The sequence below is a fragment of the Trachypithecus francoisi genome, unplaced genomic scaffold, assembly GCF_009764315.1.
Source record: "Trachypithecus francoisi isolate TF-2019V2 unplaced genomic scaffold, Tfra_2.0 Lachesis_group1, whole genome shotgun sequence".
NCBI classification, from domain to species: Eukaryota; Metazoa; Chordata; class Mammalia; order Primates; family Cercopithecidae; genus Trachypithecus; species Trachypithecus francoisi.
Window position 1 is genome coordinate 100057419 of NW_022681454.1, and position 24321 is coordinate 100081739.

General features: G+C 35.9%; 1 protein-coding gene across 1 annotated transcript in view; it reads right to left on the reverse strand.

The window, feature by feature from the left end:
• Positions 1-374: 374 nt before the first annotated feature.
• TACR3 (tachykinin receptor 3) overlaps positions 375-24321 on the reverse strand; it is a 74445-nt gene continuing 50498 nt past the window's right edge. Inside the window, exons 4-5 of the mRNA XM_033214908.1 lie at positions 2554-2750; positions 375-1049 (exon numbers count right to left, since the gene is read on the reverse strand). Coding sequence (XP_033070799.1) covers positions 743-1049; positions 2554-2750 — 504 coding nt within the window. The 3' untranslated portion in view covers positions 375-742. The remainder of the gene's footprint in view (positions 1050-2553; positions 2751-24321) is intronic.

A 24321-nucleotide genomic window follows, 5' to 3' on the forward strand; every position in this document is an offset into this window, starting at 1 on the left:
TTTTTAAGGTCCTAACTTTGACTACTTTTTAGCTTGGCATTCAAAAATAAGTAATGGTCAAAAAGTATATAATTTTTAAAAATTTCACTCTCTCACAAAAAAAAAAAAAATCAAGAGAATGAAATATACATTTGCCTAATGATTTAACTAGATTTCCTTTTCAGTTAAATGCCACGGAAGAAATCTTTAACTCTTTAAACCTTTACATTCTACAAAATGAGTTTTCTTGAGCAAAGATTTTCAGTTCCTATTTCTTGACGTTAATTTTCTGTTACTCTAGTGGGAAAATGAATCATTTAACTTTTTTTCCCATTTTATTTCTCTAGGCAAAAAAAAAGTCCATTTTATATAGATTTTGTTTCCCTTAGCTTATGATATTATGTTTTAAAGATTCTTTAATCTCTTAGAAAAATTATATGTCATTTTAATGTCACAAATGTATATTGCAATTTGTAAATGAGATAGTATTTTTCTGACATATTTTTGTTTGTTGCATATAATAATTTAGAGTTTTCAAAGAATAAATTTAAAGCCCATTTTATTTTGGGTGGAGGCTAACATTTTATTAGTGTCTTTGTCACATTTATATGCTACCTTTCTCGAGTTAACCATATCTGCCTAAAAATTGCTTTCTGTTTCTAGAAAGTATATAGGACAGGACTGATAAATAGGAGAATGGGGGCCTAGACTGGCGCCATGATGGACCCACACTAATCTTTTACCTCAGGAAATGAAATTAAGGCTATTCATCCACAGAGGTATAGGGTGAGCTTATGAAACTTGAAGTGGTGGAGGCAGATTTGGAATTCCTGCGGGAGCAGCCATTGAAACTTGGGTCTCTTGGCGTTGCTCTTTTCTTCCGACTGGACCTGGTGGTATCTGCATTGCTGGGGTCAAACACGACTGTCATGGACTCCATCCTGGTCACCGTGTACATACTGCTTTGCCGGGTTGGATAAAACCTGGTGGTCTTGAGCTCTAGCTCATCATAGCTGGAAACTTTGATGAAAGGACACCAGCGAAATGCTCTCTTGAAGCCAGCTCGAAATCTGAGGAAAAGCAGGCCACGGAAAGAAAAAGTTGTTTTTTTCAAGCAGGTATGTCTTTCAGCTGCCACAGAAAATTCTACTTAAGGTAGTTATAACAACTCAGTTTTTGAGTTTGGTTTTTAGCCAAACTTAGAATTTGTGTCACAGTATTGTTGTTAGTCTTTTAGTTCTTGTTTGAATTGAATTGAATGGAAATTAATTTCCCATTAATGAGAAGCATTGATTCCCAGCAATGAAAAGCATCTCATTCCCACCAGTGAGAAGTCATCAATAGCAAACGCATAGCGTCAGGTAACCAATATAGTAAAGAAACAGCATATTTTTCTAAAATAATTTTATACATTTACATAAATATAATTGAATTAGGCTTGCTAATTAAGGCACTTAAAAATGATATATTTCAAAATAGCTCCTTTCAGAAATGATTACACGTTTATAAAGTCTCATTTAATGTTAGAATTAATTGCTAATCTTGATGGTTTTTATCTAATCATGTATGAAAGTACAAAATCCTTATCTTTGTAAACCTTTAAATGAAGTTGATTAAAAGTGGGATGTAATGCTTGTGGGGTGGCGGGAATTGAGATATGGCTTATGCAATTAGTGAAAAAAAAAGGCAAGAATTAATTAAGTATTTAACAAACTTAAGGCACAGTGTGGGAGAGCCCCAACTGGAGAGAGAGAGCTTAGGATTTAATTCATGCAGTTACTTACATAAAGTCCCAATTCTACTTGCAAAAAAAAAAACACATTAACTTATTGCAGGACTTACCAACCCTGTGAAATTTAACCTTACCCCTTCATGTGCTGACCAATAAAACCAAGGTGGTTTTATCTGGAAAGCAGATTTTATCATTTTTTTCTAGTTTTACATTTGACTATAAATATTCTCACTTTTCATTTTTTAACTTTATAAACATCTTTCCCTTGACCACCGTGATTTCTTCACAAGCCATCTCCATGGAGGCTGCACACTCTCTTACTCACCCCACCTCACCATGCAGGAAGGAGGATTGGAGCTCCCCTTGTTTTTACAAAACCTGCTACTTCAAAGTTTATTTATTTACAACATATCCTTTTTAATAAAGTCTGCTCACATATGCCATCATCTCTCCATCTTATAGAAATTATTCAAGAATTTCTAGGAAGTATCTTTATTTCTTTGAAGATTTGAGCATATTTTCAATTCTCCTTCAATCATGAGGGTACTTCTTTTTCTTTGGCAGGTAAAATTCTGAGCTTTTGGAGGAAGAAGTTGGCCCATAAAAGAATCATCCAGTTAGAACCCCAAGAACATTGTTTGGGGCATCTAATTATTAATGTGGGATGCTTTATAAAGTGTGTATGGGGGGTCTTAAAAGATAAAGCCTGTGCCTCTCTCAGTGAATTCTTAAAGTTTCCCTTCCTTCTGCACGTTGAATTTGCACCAAGAAAATGGAACAACATTGTATGTTTCCAGTGAAGGTGGGTGTGACAAGCAACTTGCATTTCGTTTTGTTTTTACCTTTTATTCAGACAGCAGTAGATGATGGGATTGTACATGGTTGAGCTCATTGCCAGCCAAAAGCTAGCCAGGTAGACCTGCTGGATGTATTTCCATCTATTTAGTTGTTGATAGATTGCAGTGAGAATGAAGTAAATATGATAGGGCAGCCAGCAGATAGCAAATGTCATGACAACAATAATCATCATTTTGACAACCTATAAATAAAAAAAGTCATTTTTGACAAACATAATACTCATTGAATATAATAGTTCCAACAGCTTATTGCAAATCATGCTTTTCTGATAATACACATCATGCCTAGGGAATAGTCAATATATTAAAAAATGGTGAAGCAATATAAGGACATTTGCCTAAGGTAAGTCTCAAGAAAGTATGCTATGTCACTATTCATTTCTATCTATCTAAGTGAATGGGTAGTGCTAACTCAAACACAGACAAGTATATTTTGATTGGCCTGAAGAAAATAAGTGTTTACAAAAACCCAGAGAGCCTAGAACAGAGAGAGAGTGTTGGGGTCTCCGTGTTTCCTAAACAAAGGAATGAACACACAAGACAACACAAGACAAGACAAACATGGCGGCCACCCTGAATCGCGTGCTCTGCTTTATTTTATACAGTCGTTTGTGGAATGTTGCCAAGTCACAAGACACATTGTTGTTTTTCTGACCTTTCCCTGACTTTCTGCATTTTCAAGATGTTTACACATAAACAAGCCGCCAGGGTCTGCTGTTTGCAGCTGGCTCCTTTGTCCTCCCTGTTTGCAGGGAAGGAATGCCCTGCTTCGTTTGCAAGAGCAGGACTAATCGGGAACATCTGGTTTGCGAGCACGTAGTCCTCTACAAGATAGGAACTAGGATGTGGCTGTGTAGCCTGCATTGTACAATAGTGGAGACATTATCTCCAGGAAATCAAGTAAGTCACTATGGAGGTTTACTAGGCTGCTAGGGCTGGGCTTGTTCAAGTCAGTACTCTTTTATAGCCTGACTATAGCTTAAGACTATTCAGATTTCTTTAATAGACTGCTCACTATGCAACCTTATGAATATTAATTTGGTTTCTCTTATAATCTGATATTGGGGAAGATTTCCCCAAATAGTGATTATATGTAAATATTCACATTAGTGTGAGGAAAATACTAACTTCAGATTTGCAAATAGGTTATTGGTTTATGCAACTGTTTTTTACATTAGCTTTTATGACTTTGGTAAGCATAGGCCATTTCCTTTGATAGTATACTTGTGAATGATAATATCCTGGACAGCTCTAATCAAAGTAGAATGTCAGCTATTATTTCTCTTCCACTAGGCCTAAAATTCCTGAAGACAGAATGTCTTAACTATCTTTTTACTCCCAGCATCTACCACAGTCCTTGGTATATAGCTGAGATAAATAGATATAGAATGAATGAGTAATAAATAGCAATGTACAGTTTGTAGCAGGAGGTTGAAATGAAGGATGTTTTGTGTGTCTCTAAATAAAATAAAATCTATTCCATTGTCTGTGTTTATAAGAAAGGTAGAATCAAAGGTATTAAACACTGAGCAGCTTGACTTTTCATTTAAAATAATATTCTCTGAGTATCTCATTTGATATTTCTCAGAATCAATCTATCTGCTAAATATGTTCATGTCTCTTTTGGAAATTTGGAAATAGTAAAAAGTTTAAAATAAGATACTTTAAGCTAAATAATTTTGAAGCTTACCTGCGGTCAGATTAAAACAAATCAGAGAAAGCTCTGATATAAAGGACCTATGAGGCACCTCGGAACTAGGAAGATACAGTAGTTATGAAATGGACTTGTCATTTGACTGCAAATTAGGGATTCAGATGAAGGTTGGCAAGGTTTAGTCAGGAGAGACATGATTTTAGAAACAGACAAAGCATGAAATGGATCAATGTGGAAGGTAACTCTTCCCTAAGGGCCAAACCACTGTACCATCCAGGTGACCAGCGCTGAGCAGATGGAAATTGGCCATCAGAGATGAAAATCCAGGTCAACAACTCACGAAATGTCATCACTGGTCACACCATATAACATCTTTTGATTTTCCCAGTGTTCTTCAAATTACATTGCTTTCTTCTGAGGAACTGCTTTTGTATTTCTGTATTTTATTTCTCAGGTTTCCTATTCATAATTCATATATTTGTGAAAAACAAGTGATATAATTTAATTTACATTTATGCAATATTTTACATATTTAATGATTAATTAATTGTCTTTCAATTGCACATTAGCAAATTGAGGCAAAAACCCAAAGCTCTGACCACTGTGATTCGTGTAACTAAGAAAGATCTTTCTTTTCTTTTTACCCTCTATTTACAGATAAAAACATCTGTCGAATATCTTGAGTCTAGAAAATAACATTGAGAAAAATAGTGGTTGAGGACCAATTCCTTGTCCAGAAGTTTACAATATAATGAAAAAAAATAAAATGTACAATTTTAATAAAAATGCATGCATTGAAATGTTGAGTATGAACATGTGCAGATAAAATTTAAACTAATATTTATGAGAATCTACTAGCTTATTGTAACAAAGACTGACTCAATACATGCCTACTAACTGTAGGTTCAGAGGATATTAGACTAAATGAAATGGGTCTATTGATGTTTTCATTGTTGAATTTGTGAGCATTCTAGTATTCCTTGAACAGGGTAGTTAAGCTCCAGCCATAGATTATTTTCCCTGGCTCCTCTCTCTACCTAGAACACTCTTCTAACCATGATTCCCAGGGTTTAAGTACCTCACCTCCTTCAAGTCATTGCACAATTGTCATTTTTTCTTTGAGTGCTATTCTGACCAACTGATTTAAAATCACAATCTGCCCTTTCAGCCCTCCCAGAACCTCTTAGCTTGCTCTTTCTCTTCAGTTTGTTATGTTTTTTCTTTATTTTGTGTCTCCTGATGCTGGACTGTAAAAGAGCAAGGATTTTCTGTTTGTTTTGTTCATTTGTATTTCAGGCACCTAGACTGGACTTCATACATAAAGGGTACTCAGAAATTTTTTAAATGAACAAGTGAAAGTGACTATAAAACAAAAGAAACTGAAAGACACAGACAGTTAAGTAATGTCTAAGATTTTACTCAGTCATCAATTACTAGTATCATTTGTTTTTCATTTAAGATGATCATGTGTATGTAAAATGAGCATGGAATTTACTGCTATTTCTGCTTTCAAGGCAAACAAATTTAAAAAGAGAATGAGTCCAAAAATAATATAACTTTTTATTTTCTTTCTTTTTTTTTTTTTTGAAATGGAGTTACTCTGTCACCCAGGATGGAGTGCAGTGGCGCGATCTTGGCTCACTGCAACCTCCGCCTTCCGGGGTCAAATAATTCTTCTGCCTCAGCCTCCCTAGTAGCTGGGATTACAGGAGTGCATCACCATGCCTGGCTAATTTTTGTATTTTTAGTAGAGAAGGGGTGTCACCATAGTGGCCAGGCTGATCTCAAACTCCTGGCCTTGTGACCCACCCACCTCGGCCTCCCAAAGTTCTGGGATTACAGGTGTGGGCCACCATACCCGGCCTAATATAATTATTTTTATGGGGCACATGAAAGCATTAGATTTCATTCTAAGCAAATGTTAAGAGCAAGTAAAATATCTTTGAGAATGTTAACATAAATTGTATTTGAATCATTTTATACAGACTGACTACAAACTCCCTATGCACAAAATTGTTTTCCGACAATTGCTGAAAACCTGCCAAGGCTATCAGAGTCCTTTTAGATAAATTTCCATTTTCAAAGTGCAAAAAGTTCAGAAAAACATGCAAAAATTAAAATGCATGTGGAAAATGGAACAGAGACTTCAGATAGCTTCTAACTCACATACAGAGGGCCTTTAGGACTTGTGAAAGATTTATAAACATATTTTAAAAATTTTAAGAAAAGTTTAAAATACCCTACAACATTTTTTAAAAGTGAAACAGTGGCTATAATATATTTTCTGTACTTATTTCCATATAATACCGTTACCTTGGCTCTCTGCTTACAAAATCTTGTAGTGTTATTTCAGATGATGAACTCTCTGGACCCTAGTTTTGATGTGAATGCAAACGTAGGCTCTTGGGTGGGAGAAATTATCTGCTTTGTGAAATGCTGAAAGCACAAAATTGAAATCACCCTCCTGATAAAATGCCAAAGAAAAGAACTCTTTGAAGCATGAAGCTTGAGCAATGATAGATGTGCAGGTACTATAAGCAGTTACCACTGTATTGCATGGCTGAACAATGGTAACAGGGCGGACAGGCTATGAACTGTTAAAGAGAAAAAAGAATCAGGTGGTGAACTTTCAGAATCTTGAGATTTTTAGGCAAGATCAAGATGACAATCTGGGACAGAGAAGGTTCAAATCTCTCATCATGTCTTAATAATGTTATTAAGTGGGTAGCCACCCATTATCCTTGGACACTTGCAAGCAGGATGAAGGAGGAAAGTGGGGACATGTAATGTAGCCCTTACAAAGTTATAGTGCCTATTTTTAGCAGTTAAGAATCGAACTACATAGGCAGGATGGAATTGCATGTCTTCATATATTAGTGAGAATAAACTTTGGATACCTCTCCTTCACGTATCGAAGGGGAAAGATCTTAGATTTTTGTATACCATACAGATTAGACTGAAATGCCTACAGCTGTTCTTATCTATCACATTAAATTAGTGTAGGAAGGATGTTTTTGAGGTTTGGGTTGTAAAAGCAAAAATTAGTTTAGGAAATTAACTAAAATGCTGACAACTATTTAGAAAACTCTAGGGGTCATATTCTTTGGTACAAGATTGATTCTTTCTAAATGCTTAGAATAAAAATAATCAGCTTGGTGTGACAAAAAACAAAACAAAACAAAACTTCTTGTTTTGATTAGAATCTCCTTAGAGCATATGTTTTGAAGAATCATCCCATGGACCACACCCTGCCACTTGCTCATATCTGTCCTCTGCACAAGTGTTCTCAAATGGATCATTATTTTCCTTTAAGTAAAAATTTCAGGCCATTTTTTTCTAATCACAAATTAGCAGACTAAAATAATATACTAAAGGGTAAGATGTTTTAAAAATTAATAAAAAGCATCAAAATTGAAAGTATTACTTCATAGGCTATTTAGGTTTGGCTTTTGGTGCTTCACTTTCAAAGACAAAAGAATTTCAGTATCACATGATATTTTGCAGAGTGCAGGATGACTCGGAAGATAAATTTGGCCAGTAATTTCAGGACTGGGTGAGAATATAGGCATTTTATGTGAGTGTCATCTAAGAAATTGGGCACTGTTGCCAAATCCAACTAACATGCACATTCAGTTAACATTAGCCTAGAGCAATGCCTATAAGAAATTATGTCAAGCCCAAGCAAATGAAAAAACCTGTGTGCATGTATATGCAATTATGGAAAATATGTGTGTGTGTGTGTATGTTGTATTGTGTTGTGTTGTGCTTGCACTCTATTTCTTTGCATTTCATCGGTCATGTTTCCTTTTTAAAGTAATTTTACGTTTTCATTGTAAACTTGATCTTTGAGAGCACTATAAGATTTCAGGCCTATAGTGGTGTGAAACCAAAGGAAAAGATGCAACCACAAAAAGGAAGACAAGATTGATGGCATTAGAAAAGTAAGTACATTAAATCAGAAAAAATAAAGATGGATTTTATGGCATCATGGTTAGGGATAAAAACTTACAGAGGCTTTTAATGGCCTGAATTGTGGCCCCCATAAAATTCATAAGTCAATGTTCTAATTCTTGATACCTCAGAGTGTGTCTATACTTAGAGATAGTGTCTTTAAAAAGGAAATTCAGTTAAAATTAGGCCATTAGGGTGAACCCTAATTTGATATGACTGGTGTCCTTCTAAGAAGAAGACATCAGGAAATAGACACAGAAAGGTAAAGACAGGGAGAAAGACAGGCATCTGTATGCTAAGGAGAGATGTGTTTGAAGAAACAAACCCCTGTCACTTTGATCTTGGACTTGTACCTTCCAGAATTGTGAGAAAGTAAACTTCTGTTCTTAAAGCCATCCAGTTTGTGGTATTTTCTTATGGAAGTCATGGAAAACTAATACAGAATTTGGTAATGAGAGGCGAGGTGCTGCTGTAACAAATGCCTAAACATGGGAAAGAGGCTCTAAGACTGAGTAACTGGTACAGGCTGGAAAAATTCTGAGATGTAAGAAAAAGCCTAGATTGCTTTGAAGAGAATGCTGGTAGAAAGATGAACACTAAAGGCAATTCTAATGAGGTTTCAGAAGAAAAAGACGAGAGCAATAGAGAAAGATTTTTATAGTCTCAGAGATATACAGATATCATCATGAATAGAATGTTGACAGAAATATGAACATTAAAAGTGCTTTTTGTGAAGTCTCAGATGGAAATGAGAAACCTGTTATTGGACCCTGAAAAAAAAGGCAGTTATTGTTATAAAGCAACAAAGAACTTGGCCAAATTATGCTTTAATATTTTGCAGAAAGTAGAATTTTTAAGTGATGAACTTGGATATTTAGCTGAGAACTTTTCTAAGCAAAGTGTTGGAGGTATGTCCTGGTTTCTACTTGTAGCAAATTGTTAGAGGAAAGAAAGAAGTTGAAAAGACATTTGTAAGCAAAAAGGAACCAGAACTTAAAGATCTGGAAAATTTTCAGCCAATCCACATTGTAAAAAATGAGAAAGCATGTTCTGGAGCAAACACTAAAGGTATGGGTGGATATGCATTTGATAAAGAGATTATAGGAATATGACCTATGGATCTAATCAGGTATCTCTGCAGAAGACAGGAAAAATTACGGGGTTATACTAGTAGAAATGCTGCCAGATTTTGACTGAAGGGGACAGATACAGGGTGAAATTAAGGAAGGCAGCCAGACTTCTGTGATTCTATAGGACAGGTCAGTAGAGCTACCCAGCTACAAACATGTATTATCCTTTAAGAAAAAAGGACAATGACCCTAAAGGTGAATCAGAGGTTGGCAGGGCTGCTGCTGCCACCACGGGCCCAGAGCACACAGGCTGTGAGGTAGGGCTGTCTCCTCTTTCAGGTCCAGAGTGGTTGGAGTGCTGCCCAGGACCAAGAGAGTAGGCTATCGTTCTCAAGGTCCTGGAGGACATAACATTGAGCCAGCAAAGATTATTCTTTAGCATTAAAATGTAATGGAATTTGTCCTGCCAGATTTCAGATTTGCTTAGAATCCATCACCCCTTTCCTCTTTCTGGTTTTTCTCTTTTGTAATAGAAAAGTCTATTCTATGACTTTCCCATCTTTCCATTTTGGAAGCAAGTAACTTTTCTGGTTTCACAGGTTCACAGCTGGAGATAAATTTTGCTTCAGGATGAATCATACCTTGAGTCTCACCCATATCTCAATTAGATGATAATATAAATAAGACTTGAATTTAGCTTTGATATTGGAATGGGTGAAGACTTTTGGGGCTTTTGGGAATGAGGTGAATATATTTTGCACATAAGAAGGACAGAAATGTTAGGGGGTGAGTGGACAGAATGTTGTAGGCTGCATTGCAGCCTCCCCAAATTCCTATGTTGATGTCCCAATTCCCAGTAACTGAGAATGTGACTATATTTTGACACAGGATCTTTGAAGAGGTACTTAAGATGAGGTTATTATGGTGGGCACTAAACCAATATGACAGGTATGTTTAAAAGAAGTGATTAGTACAGGCACACAGAAGGAAGAGCAAGGGAAGACATGGGGTTGCAGACATCTGCAAAACAAGGAAAGAGGTCTCAGAACAAGCCAATTCTGTTGACACCTTGAGCTCACACTTCTAGCCTTTGGAATTGTGAATATGTTTTTGTTGTTTAAGCCACTTAGTCTATGATATTTTGTTATGGCAACCTGAACAGACATCTCAAATACAATGTTTGAGATGCCGAGGTCAGTACACAACAGGACTTCATTCCAGCACAGTAGGAAGCATAATACTGTACAGAGTCCCAGTAAAAATGAAGATTTCCAGAACGGTTTGGATTGCCTGGAATTGCTTTCAGTGATGTAAGGGATAGATCAAGATTAGTATTTCCTTTATTTGAGCCTTTCTTACATTATATATGGTCTTCCTCACAAGCACTGTTTTTCATGCTAATTCCTTTGCAGTAGAAAAGAATGACAAGCTCACAGAAAGTGTGCTTGCTGAGTGAAGTAATAGATTTGTCTTGGTTTTATACAGCTCAATAATCCAATTGAATCTGTCACTTGGACTTACATTGAAGAGTAGTCCCTTTGATTAAAGCCAAAGCCTTCTCAGTTATCACACTTAGGTATTCACCTCTAAAGGAGCAGAGCTGATTACACTTGTTTACAGAAGAGAACTAAAACAGAAAATAGCCAGAAAATAACTTCTATGCTTTGGAAAAATAATAGATTATTTGGATACCCAAAATATCGGTTAAAAAAAAGATTTATTTACCAGTATTTCAGGCATCCAAATAATCAAGACCAATTTCAAAATGAAATTTTTTAAAGAAATTAAAAGTGGTTTACTTTAAAGGTATACATCTAGCAAATTAACACAAAAATGTAATAAAAGTATACTATTCATAACATATAGACAAATATGTAGGAGTGCTAATTCATAATGAACTACAAGAAAGTAGTAACGTAGTCTTTTAATAGGAATGGAATTTGGAATTTTGTACCCTTGATCTTAGCCAAAAGGTTGAGAAAGGATGAGTCTGAAATTTTTTATTCAATGTCTTCTGCTGTTACACATGGAGGTGGGCTGGATTGTTACATTGTAACTTGGCAACAATAGAGACATTGTTGTCAATGCTCTAGCCTCTGTATTTTAAGTTTCTGTCTTATAAATTCTACAAGGTATAACAATGTTTTCAAATTTTCCCTCCTGTACATTATTTAAAATTTTTTCTCACCCAACTTTTCAAACATCAATTTCTATATCTTTTTCTTTACTACCTTCCTGTCACCAATTTCTGTTGATACTGATTCTATATTACAGAATACAATGTTCAGCACTTTGGAGTTCTTCACTCTATGCATTGGCCAGGTGGTTCTAATATCCATTTTGAGAATCATCAAACGAAAATCACGTGGATAGTTACATTATTCTTTGAGAGAGGTAAAGTCAAAGGCATATTTGAGGGTAAGCACTGATAGATGAGTCAGTGGAGTCATGTCTATCATTGCTTTCAGTAAAAGTCTTGTGATATTTTTATATTCATTTAAAAACTTTAAAATACATGAGCTTATTTAATCTTTAAAACAAACTTTAGACTATATTAATATATTAATACTTTCTCCATTTTACGGATGAGGAACTTAACACTAAGGAGGTGCAGTGATTTCTCAAGATCCCGAAGGCAAGTTCAGTGCTAGGATGAGCAGGTTTCTTAATTTCTGATTAGCTGAAACTCATTTTGTGTCCACTGTGCTTCTAAAGACTCTTAGAAATAGTCCCTTCTTCTTTCTTCATTTTATACTTATGGGATATTTAAGTGAAAGGGCAGTCACAGAATCTTATTTCTCTAAGGAACAGCTTTGAAGGTTTATGTGAGAAGAGATGTTTTCCTACAGCAGGAAGGTGAAAGAATAAGAAAAGAAGTTGAAATGGTGGTGTGAGCATGGCAGCTTAAGGTTGAAGAGTCACTTATCTAATTCTACATGAATACCGAGAGATTTATCTGAACTGAAAACTGTGAAATAGGGACATGACACTTTTAATATTTTATGTGTCCATATGGTACAATCAACTTCCACATTCTTCACTTACGTGAAATACATTTAAAGACAAATGGATAATTAGTATAAATCATTGACAACCTCACATATTCATTAGATTATACTAGACTACACCAGAGGACATGAAAAGAGGGGAGGAAGGGAAGGTGGCAGGAGGGAGAAAATTAACCACAAACACCCCCTGCAAGAAGAAAACAACTTTTTTTCCAGTAAGTAGGTAACGGTGTCACTCCTCCAACCCTTACAATCTTAATAAAACTGATCTCCCTGCATGCAGTAATAAAGAACAGTCAAACAAAGCCACCCCGGAATGAAGCAGTTCTGCTGAAATGACTATGTTAGTCCCAACTCAGTAGCTAATTAATTTAAGATGCTTTGACATCCATGGAAAGGGAGAAAGTCAGGAGGACTTCTGCCTCAATTACCTTTTCTGGAGAAGAGGGTACAAATGAGAAAACAGTTGCAAACTGCTGCCAGCCTGCTGGCCACATGGCATAGGGTCACCTCATCCCTCTTATTCCTTTCTGCCCAGGAGTTGCAGGGAGAGATCTTGTATTTTGAAAGTATGGCTGGCCTGGTAGAAAAGGCCAGGCTGACACCCTTTGTCAGACCAACAGATATGTTTAATATATGTTGACATAACTCATATTTTTATAACTCATATCATAACTGTTTATTTATTTATTTACTTTTTGAGATGGAGTTTCGTTCTTGTTGCTTAGGCTGGAGTGCAATGGAGCAATCCGGCTCACTGCAACCTTCGCCTCTCGGGTTCAAGCGATTCTCCTGCCTCAGCCTGCTGAGTAGCTGGGATTACAGGCATGCACCACCACACCTGGCTAATTTTGTATTTTTAGTAGAGATGGGGTTTCACCATGTTGGTCAGGCTGGTCTTGAACTCCTGACCTCAGGTGATCTGCCCACCTTGGCCTCCCAAAGTGCTAGGATTACAGGCATGAGCCACCGCACCAGCCAACTCATCCTTTTAAAAATTCGGTGGTATTTATGTACTGTAGTATGAAATGTTGAATCTACCGGTGTCTTAAGATTCCTTTGCATTTTTTTTTAAAGAAACCTTAAATGCGTAAATACTTTATTTGCTCTTTGAGATAGCATAAATCTAGAATATCTGAAATTATACTTTTCTGTACTTACCTAGTAGCAAATTAGATAAATCACTAAGCATAGATATATTCTCTACAATATCTAGAAAACTAAGACAGCATGATGTATAAGTAATGTCCTCATTTGTAGTTACAATGAAGTAAATCTATATGATTTGAATATACTTATCCCTTTACCTGGAATGTCCTGATACTTTTTTTTTTGCTTACAAAATACTCTATCCCTTCTTTGGGACGTCAACTCAGGTTCACCTCTCTAAATAAATTCCTGAGGAGAGCAAAGATCACCTGGTGACCGGCCATCAAGCAGACTATGTGGAGGCAAAACTCCATCTGAGGAATTCCTTATTATCTAAAGCTGGCATCTGGTGCAACGGTTCATTCCCCACAATTTTTAAGTACTTAGAATTTCCATTCATCTCCAGAATGCATGCATGTTGAAACTCACTATGCAACCCTTACTGACATCAAGGCACCAAAATATCTGCAAATGTAATTATTTACCATGAATTATGTGACTATTGTGGTCCAAATGACCCGTAAGTTCTCTCTTTAAGGTTCATTAATACCCCTAAGGAAAATCCACCACTGTGTGCCCAGTCCTTTCTTGCTGAAGTGCTCCTCTGCACTGTGCTGCAGCATTATATTCCATTTAATAAAACTTTCCTTTTCTAACCTATACAGTTGGTAAATTCTTCTTATTACCTGGGAGGCAACCAGTTTCTGTTGCCAGGGCTCTGACATCACAACTGGCACTTCCCTTCATTTCTTCAGACAGGAAGTGTTAGATAATAATTCTTTTAATTATATATACTCTAAGTTCTGGGATACATGTGCAGAATGTGCAGGTGTTACATAGTTATACACATGCCATGGTGGTTTGCTGCACACATCAACCTGTTATCTAGTCCTCCCCTAACCCCCCACCCACTGACAGGTCCCGGTGTGTGATGTTCCCCTCCCTTTGTCCATGAGTTCTCATTGTTCAACTCCCACTTATGAGTGAGAACACGTGGTGTTTGGTTTTCTGCTCCTATGTTAGTTTGCTGAGAATGATGGTTTCCAGCTTCATCAGTCTCCCCACAAACATCGTGAACTCATCCCTTTATATGGCTGCATAGCATTCCATGGTGTATATGTGCCACATTTTCTTTATCCAGTCTATCGTTTTTGGGCATTTGGGTTGGTTCCAAGAGTTTGCTATTGTGAACAGTGGTGCAATAAACATGTGTGTGCATGTCTTTATAGTAGAATGATTTATAATCCTTTGGGTATATACCCAGTAATGGGATTGCTGGGTCAAATGGAATTTCTGGTTCTAGATCTTTGAGGAATTGCCACACTGTCTTCCACAATGGTTGGACTAATTTACACTCCCACCAACAGTGTAAAAGCATTCCTATTTCTCCATGTCTTCTCCAGCATCTGTTGTTTCCTGACTTTTTAATGATCATCGAATTACAAACCACTGCTTAAGGAAATAAGAGAGGACACAAACAGAAGAACATTCCATGCTCATGGATAGGAAGAATCAATATCTTGAAAATGGCCATACTGCCCAAAGTAATTTATAGATTCAGTGCTATCCCCATCAAACTACCATTGACTTTCTTCACAGAATTGGAAAAACTACTTTAAATTTCATATGGAACCAAAAAGGAGCCCATATCTCCAAGATAATCCTAAGGAAAAAGAACAAAGCTGGAGGCATCAGGCTACCTGACTTCAAACTATATTACAAGGCTATATTAACCAAAACACCATGGTACTGGTACCAAAACAGATATATAAACCAATGCAACAGAACAGAGGCCTCAGAAATAACACCACACATCTACAACTGTTTGATCTTTGACAAACCTGACAAAACAAGCAATGGGGAAAGGATTCCCTATTTAATAAATGGTGTTGGGAAAACTGGGTAGCCATATGCAGAAAACTGAAACTGGATCCCTTCTTTACACTTTATACACAAATTAATTCAAGATGGATTAAATAATGAAACATAAGACCTAAAACCATAAAAACCCCAGAAGAAAACCTAGGCAACACCATTCAGGATGTAGACATGGGCAAAGACTTCATGATTAAAACACCAAAAGCAACGGCAACAAAAGCCAAGATGGCAAATGTGATCTAATTAAACTAAAGAGCTTCTGCACAGCAAAAGAAACTATTATCAGAGTGAACAGGCAACTTACAGAATGGAAGAATTTTTTTGCAATTTATCCATCTGACAAGGGCTAATATCCAGAATCTACAAAGAATTTAAACAAATTTACAAGAAAAAGACAACCCCATCAGTAAGTGGGCAAATGATGTGCACAGACACTTCTCAAAAGAGACATTTATGTGGCCAAAAAACATATGAAAAAAAGCTCATCATCACTGGTCATTAGAGAGATAATAATTCTTAATTAGAGTTAGCAAGTCATATCTATCTTTTGTAACACAGATATGTGGTATTGTTAAACATGTTTCTGTTTCCTTTAGTCCATATCATGGCCTATGCATTATTTATCTTTGTGCCCCCAGAAATTAGCATAGATCTTGATATTTGAATTTTGAAGGTATCTTTTGACTTTTGAAGGTATCTGATTTTCAGACCCAGTTTATGAACATTTTAATTGCAGGGAGCACTATGTATTTATTTTTATCTTACCAGTGTTTAGTGTTATTATGTTCATAATAAAAATTCAAAAATACTATTTAAAACAAATAAAACAAAAATACTTTTAAATATTTTACATTTAAATTAAAATAATCTTTATTGCTCTTAGTTTTTGTCTCTAGCAGGATGGATGTTTGGAAACAATAGCTATTTGAGCCATGTGATAATAAAGGCTTAAGAAAGAAATACAATTGTTTTTGTTTACTTAATCTATTGTATACTTAGATTGTACAATAGAGAATATTGGCTTGAAACATACATTTTGGATGATATTTAATGCCACGGGAATGAATGAAATTACTCGGAGAATAAAGAGTGAGAAGTAGTCTAGATTAAGCCCCAAATAACTCAGACATTTTGAAGTCAGATAGAGACAAAGAGCTGGAAAGGATATGAGGAACAAGCAGTTAAAGATTTGGCAAGAAAACTACTACAACGTGGTCAAAAACATCACTAAAGGGTTTTCCTCTCCTTTAGGAGGGAGGATTGCCAGTCCTGTAGAATGTTGCTCAAAGTTTTAGTAAGATAAGAAATGACGATTTTCATGGACACTAGTGTTGAACTGAACCAGAGCACCTCTGGTGGAATTGTGGAGTCAAAATCTAAATGGAAAGGTTTAAAGTGTGAATGGAATATTATTGGATGCATACCTAAAAGAAAATAAATCATTCTATCAAAATGACACATGCACTCATATCTTCATTACCACCATGCTATTCACAATAGCAAAGGCATGGGATTAACCTAGGTGCCCATCAGTGATAGACTGAATCAAGAAAATGTGGTTCATGTACACCATGGGAAACTACATAGCCATGAAAGAATAAAATCATGTCCTTTGCAGCAGCATGGATGCAGCTGGAGGCCACAATCCTAAATGAATTAAAACCGAAATAGAAAACCAGATACCACTCATTCTCACTTATAAGTGGAAGCTAAACATTAAATACACATGGATGTAAAAATAGGAACAATAGATACTGCAGACTACTACAGGCAGGAGAAAGGGGAGCATAGGTGGGAAAACTACCTGTTGGGTCCTGTGCTCACTACCTGGGTGATAGAATCCAGACCCCAAATCTCAGCATCACCCAAGATACCCATGGAACAAATTTGCACAGGTACCCCGTGAATCTAAAACAAAAGTTGAAATAAAAAAATAAATAAGAATGTTTTTGTTGATTGTAATGGAGGGACATAGATTGGACGCTGGGTGTAGGATCAAAAGATAATTTTCTAAAATGTCCATTCTAACTGGGATGAGATTATATCTCATTGTAATTCTAATTTGTGTTTCTAGAATAATTAGTGATGTTGAGCATTTTTTTTTCATATACCTGTTGGCCCTTTGTATGTCTTCTTTTGAGAAATGTCTATTCAGATCCTTTGCCCATTTTAAAATTTTATTATTAGTATTATTTTTGCTATTGAGTTGTTGGAGTTCCTTATATACTCTGGATATTAACTACTTGTCAGAGGCATAGTTTGCAAATATTTTCACCGATTCTATAGATTGTCCCTTCACTCCGTTGATTATTTCCTTTGCTGTACAGAAGCTTTTTAGTTTGACATCATCTTATTTGCCTGTTTTTGCTTTTATTTCTCTTGCTTTTGAGGTCTTATTCAAAATACCCTCGCCCAGATCAATGTCATAAAGCATTTTCCCATATATTTTTCTAGTAGTTTCATAGTTTTGGGTCTTACATTCATATCTTTAGTCCATTTTGAGTTGATTTTTGTAAGTGTTGTAAAACAGAGGTCTAGTTTCATTTGTTTTCATATGCATAACCTGTTTTCCTAGCCCCATTTATTAATGAGATTGTCCTTTCCCCAGTGTGCGTTCTTGGTGCATTTGTTAAAAATCAGTCGGGTGTAAAGTGTGGATTTACTTCTGGGTTCTCTAATCTGTTCCATCGGTATATGTGTGTTTTTATGCTAGCATCATGCTGATTTCACTACCTTTGTCTTTAGTATATTTTAAGGTCGGGTAGTGTAATGCCTCCAGCTTTGTTCTTTTTGTTCAAGCTTGCTTTAGCTATTCAGGGTCTTTTATAGTTTCATGAAAATTTTAGGATTGTTTTTCCTATTTCTGTGAAAATTTTCATTGGTATTTTGATAGGTATTGAATTGAATTTGTAAATTGTTTTCAGTAGTATGGATATTTTAAATATTAATTCTTTCAATCCAAGAACATGGGATATTTTTCCACTTATTAGTGTCCTCTTTAATTGCTTTTATTAATGTTTCATAGTTTTTATTGTAGAGATCTTCCATCTCCTTAGTTAAGTTTAGTCCTAGTTACTTTATTTTTTTGTAGCTATTATAAGTGGGATTGATTTCTTAATTTCTTTTTTAGAGAGTTTGCTGTTGGTGATAATTGATAACTAAATAACACCTTAAAGAGCAAAAGTAAGGTACACACAGTTGCCTCCTAAGGCAGAGGGGGAGTAAAATTTGTCGGAGACCTTTTATGTGCAAGGCTCTGTGCCACATGCATTACCTCTTTTGAACTAATGCAATCTGTACATATTGGAGGTGCCAGCTGATTATGTTCCAATTACAGTTAAACTGTCTAGTAGACAAGCATTTCCTTTTTTAACACGAATGTGTCGTCAAGAAGTAGAGAATGATACTGGAGCAAAAGGCTAATAAAAATGTTTATTTTTTCACCCCTCTAAAAGCTATATTCTTCTTGTGAACATCCACACCTCAGTAAGTGGCATCATCATCTATCTGACTGCCAGAGACAGACACTTACAAGTCATGGTTGTTTCTTTGCTTTTCCTCATTTTCACTGCCCCATTCAATCACTTGGCAAATCCTATTGACCAAGACGTCAAAATAAGTCTTATGTCTTTTAGTAGCTTGTCATCTCTCCTACTATAGCCTCTGAGAAAGCATTGTTCTCCCTCTCCTAAACAAATGCGATAACCATCTCATTGGTCTTTGCCTCCAAATAGCAGATAAAGTAACTTTTTAAAAAACATAAAATAGATTGCCCTCTACTTAAAGTTATTTTCTTATTGTATCTGAAAAAAAAACTGAACATTCAAAGCTTCTGTTATATTTTGCTGCCGTGTTGTCCAGTCTTACCCATTATATTCTCCCATTGGTTCTTTATGTCCCAGCATCCTGACTTTTTTCTGATCCTTTAAAACATCAATCCTTTTCCTACTTCAGGCATTGCTTATGTTGTTTTTCTTGCCTGGAGTGGTTTTCTCCTAATTCTTTGTGTGCCTTATTTGTTCTCATTGATAAGAACTCAGCTAGAATATCACTCCAACAGCCATTTCCTACCACCCTAGTTGAAGACAACTCCGATTGCAATTATTCTCTTTCATGGCTTATTTCCTTCAGCTTTTCCAGTATACTTTGTTGTTCTCTTGTTTATTTAGGGAGTATCTTTGCCCTGCTTAAATGCAAATCCCATGAAGTTCTTTTTTTTTTTTTTCTTGCTGCTGTTTTTTGAGACAGTCTCACTCTGTCACCCAGGCTAGAGTGCAGTGGCTCGCTCTTGGCTCACTGCAACCTCCTCCTGGTTCAAGTGATCCTGCGCCTCAGCCTTCTGAGTATCTAGGACTACAGGTGTGCCCCACCACACCAGCTAATTTTTGCGTTTTTAGTAGAGATTGGGATCTCACCATGTTGGCCAGGTTGGTCTCAAACTCCTGACCTCAGGTGATCCGCCCACCTTGGCCTCCCGAAGTGCTAGGATTACAGGCATGAGCCACAGAGCCCGGCCTGGGAAGTTGTGTTTTGCATCTCTCTCTCTCTCTCTAATGCTTAGAAGAATACTCAGAGCACATGATAACCCTCTTTTGAATAAATGAATATATAAATACATGAATGGTCTAAAGTGAAGGACTGGTTTTCTCATATATAGTTTGGAGTTGTGATGCCCTAGATAAAAAACAGCTTTAACATCACATGGGCTTCTGAGGAAGTGTTATAAAGTTTCCCTTTAGAGTCTCTTTCTATATTGCAAATCTAATTAATAATACATGGATAGTTTTGCATTGTGCAAAAATGGTCAATATACTAGTTATATTTTAGCAGTGATAGATAGTGCTGGTGAAAATGAGTCTTCATATAGGCAAAATGCTTACTTTTTTGTATAATAACATAGGCGTTGTGATTAAAAAGAAGGACTAAGAGCCAGGTGATAAGAATTCTAGTCCCAACCTTGCTAGTAAATATCTGTGTGATAAAGCCTCAGCTTTCTCACATACATATAAAATGAGGCTAACCTCATAAGGTTGTGTGAAAATTATTTAAAACAATGCTTTTAAGTATCACTTAGGGAAACCTGCCATCTCAGCTCACTGCAACCTCTGCCTCCCAGGTTCAAGTGATTCTCCTGCCTCAACCTCCCAAGTAGCTGGGATTACAGGCGAGCGTTACCATGCCTGGCTAATTTTTTTTTGTATTATTGGTAGAGTCGGGGTTTCGCTATATTGGCCAGGTTGGTTTTGAACTCCTGACCTTGTGATCCACCTGCCTTGGCCTCCCAAAGTGCTGAGATTATAGATGTGAGCCACTATGCAAGACTAATATTGTATTTTAATAACCGGTAATAAAATGAAAATTGTCTTAGCTTAGACTGTCTAACAAAATATAGATTGGGTGGCTTAAACAACAGACATTTATTTTCTCACAGTTCTTTAGGCTGCGAGTCTAAGATCAGGGTGCCAGCATGGTCACGTTCTGGTGAAGGTATTCTTCTTGGCTGGTAGGTGGCAACCACCTCACTATGTGCTCACATTACCTCCTTTTTTATTTTTTTGGTACAGGAGGAGAGGGAGGGGAGAAAGGGAAGGAGAAAGAGAGAAAGACAGAGAGAAAGAGAGTGAGACAGAGAGAGAGAGAGAGAGACAGAGAGAATGAATGAGTGAGCACTCTGGCATCTCCTCTTACAAGGATACTCATTCTATTGTATAAGGATCCCATTTTTATGTCCTTATTTAACTTTAATTACCTCTTTATAGACCTCATTTACACACACAGTTATATTGGGTATTATGGCTTTAACATACGAATTTTGGTGATGTACAATTTAGTCTTTAGCAAAAATAAATTTAAGATATATTCTCAAATGTTCATTTATGAATGTGTTTAGTTCTATTACTTTCTAGACTTGCCCTTTGAGTTAATAATTATCTATTGATGTTTATCAGAAAGTAAAATTTTTCTTTCAATATTAGTTTTAATATATATGTTAAAACACCACAATCCAATCTTTGGCCTGGGATATTGGGAGAAAGACAAAATATACAACTTATTTAAGGTGGTGCTGACAGAATTTTTTTCCTTGATATTCTAAGGTCTGAGTTTTATTAACTTGGTTCCATTTAGTGTTGAGACAAAGGCTTTAAACGAATCATTAAATGGTTGAGCAGTGGTATATGTTTAAGCTCCTGCTCTTCATGGAATGGTTACTGTCAAACCTTGCCATCTTCATTGCACAGTAGTGTACTGCAGTGCTAAGAGCATTAAAGTTACACAATTTGATTTAAATCTAGACTCTGTTAGTATATTGGATATAGTAAGAATATTGATGTTCATTCAGAAAGATTAAGCAATTTGCCCAAGGACACAACAGTCTTATTAGCGAAGAAGAGATGAGAACACCCGCCACTCAGGGGATTATGAAGATTAAATGAAAATGTGAATGCCAAACTCATAATATAATCAGGGCTTGATATTCATTCAATATTCAATATTCAGTAAGATATTCATTTTTACTTCATTTTCATGATCTTGCTAATTTATAAGCATATTTTAAATTATTAGCACTGTAACATAAGTTGATTATGAATGTATTTATAAAGGCAAGAGAAGACCATGATGGTGAGCTGAGGGACCATGGGTAACATGAAGACTGAGAACTGGAGAGCCAAATACTTCTGTCAAATTTCATAATAGCAAGTATATGCAGTTAGTAGGAGTGAAAGCAGTTAAAACAACTCTTCCTTTTACCATACTTCCTGCTATCGTGTGTGTGTGTGTGTGTGTGTGTGTGTGAGAGAGAGAGAGAGAGAGAGAGAGAAAGGAAAAGAGAAAGGGAAAAAAGGTAGAGAGAGAGGGAAAGGTTGAGTTGGTTTTGGGAGTGGCATCAAATTCATGTTTCTCATTGCAACTTAAGAAATAGCGAGCCTAGTTGGTGGATAGTGATAATGGCTTTATTACTTCTCTAACATAGCACACTTCCACAAAATAACAAGATGATAGATATTCCTTGAATAGCTTTCCTATTAACAAACTATTATGATGATTACCAGAGAAAGAAAAAAACTAAATGTCTTGTTCTTGATATTTGTCTCAGTTGTACTGGAAAATTAGAAAAATAAAACAATAAAATATGTTTCACAATGAAAAGACAATACATGTTCTTAAACAGTAAAAAAGTACACAGACTCTAATGGCAATTTAATTCTTAACTGTAATATGTAGAGCACAAAATTAACCAAGGCATGAAATCTCAGTATATTTTTCTGTTTGTATTTAAGATTTCAATTTGTACTGGCTCATAAATTTCATCTGAGATAAAGGAAAACAACTTGTCTCTATATGTACTCCTTTAGATCATAAATATTTTCTGAGAAAGAGTAATATCTTCTGCTTTGACAATTCCAGAAATACATTTTGAAACTGCATTCAAGTGTTCCCCATAATATGTCAGAAAAACTGCAGGTGTTGTGGAAAATTAAATGTTATGGATTCATACAGGTCAGTAATGTCAGAAATTGATGACTTGTGCTAGAGGACAGAGAGAGACAGAGAGAGAGAGAGAGAGAGAGAGAGACACACACACAATATCCTAGACAGGAGAGTGAAGAATGCAAAGTTATAAGTGAAACATTAATACAAGTTTGTGGGTTACTACACAGCACAAAAGAGACAACCAAAGGAAAAAAAAAGACAGGACATATTATAAAGATGTTTCCAATATAAGACTTTTAGGGATTCTGGCTTCCAATAATGGCAGAGTACGTGTGTGTGTGTGTGCGTGCACGTGTGTGTGTGTGCATGTGTGTGTGTATCTACATATGTATATATAGAGTATATACATATATACTATATGGAGTATATAGTATATATGGTATTGTACATATGTAAAGAGTAGCTTGTATATTTATCTCTCTGTAGACACATACATATACATTATACTTGTGTATATATGTATGTACTTGTATGTATACATTTGAGTCCCACCAAACTAGAGAAAAATCCTCAGTAAAAACTCAGTTTTCAGTAAAAACCCTGATTTCCCCAGGTGTATGCTTAAATGCTATGCCTAAGATTAAAAGATTAATCCTAAAACCAAAGGCAAAACTAAGATAGATTTCCCTAACAAAATATAAAACCAAATCTCAGCCGGGCTCAGTGGCTCACGGCTGTAATCCCAGACCTTCTGGAGGTCAAGGCAGATAGATCGCTTGAGCCTAGGAGTTTGAGACCAGCCTGGCAACATGGTACAACCCTGTCTCTATCAAAAAATACAAAAATTAGTCGAGCATGGTGGCATATGCTTGTAGTTCCGGCTACTCGGGAGGCTGAGTTGGGCGTGTTGATTAAGCCCAGGAGGTCCAGGTTGCAGTGAGCCATGATCGGACCACTTTACTCCTGCCTGGTAAACAGAGCAAGACTTTATTTCCAAATAATATTAAATTAAAAAGAATTAAAAACCCAAACCTCCACAAATCAGAGATGACCCACCCACTTTTAACTGACTTACAGGAGAAAGCATAGAATTTTTCAGATGAAGATAATATTATCCAGACTCTTAACGTGCTATTTCACAGTGTCCACTAAGCAACAAAAAATTATGAGACATGTGAATAAATAGAAAAATGTAATCCATAGTCAAGAAACTAAATGAGCAAATATATTTCACAATTAGCAGGGAAGACCTTTAAATAAGTATGACAAACATATTAAGGTATCTATAGAAAAAGTTAGTTAAAACGAGTTAAAAAAACAGAGAATTTTAGGAGAGATATAAAAAGTATTTAAAGAAAGAGAAGCAAATGGAAATCTTCGAATAATATCTTAAATCAATACAAAATATTTCATTTTAATACTGATTATGTAAATACTTGATAAAAAGTACTTGATAATACTTGATTCATTTTGTTACTATCTCAAATCTTTTTCCAAGACTATAGCTCTAGAATAAAACGTTTCTTTTGTTTTCATCATTACTAGAGAAAAATTAATTTTGGGGGACTTCTAAGCAAAATCATTCAAGTGTTAAGTTCCCATTAACTGC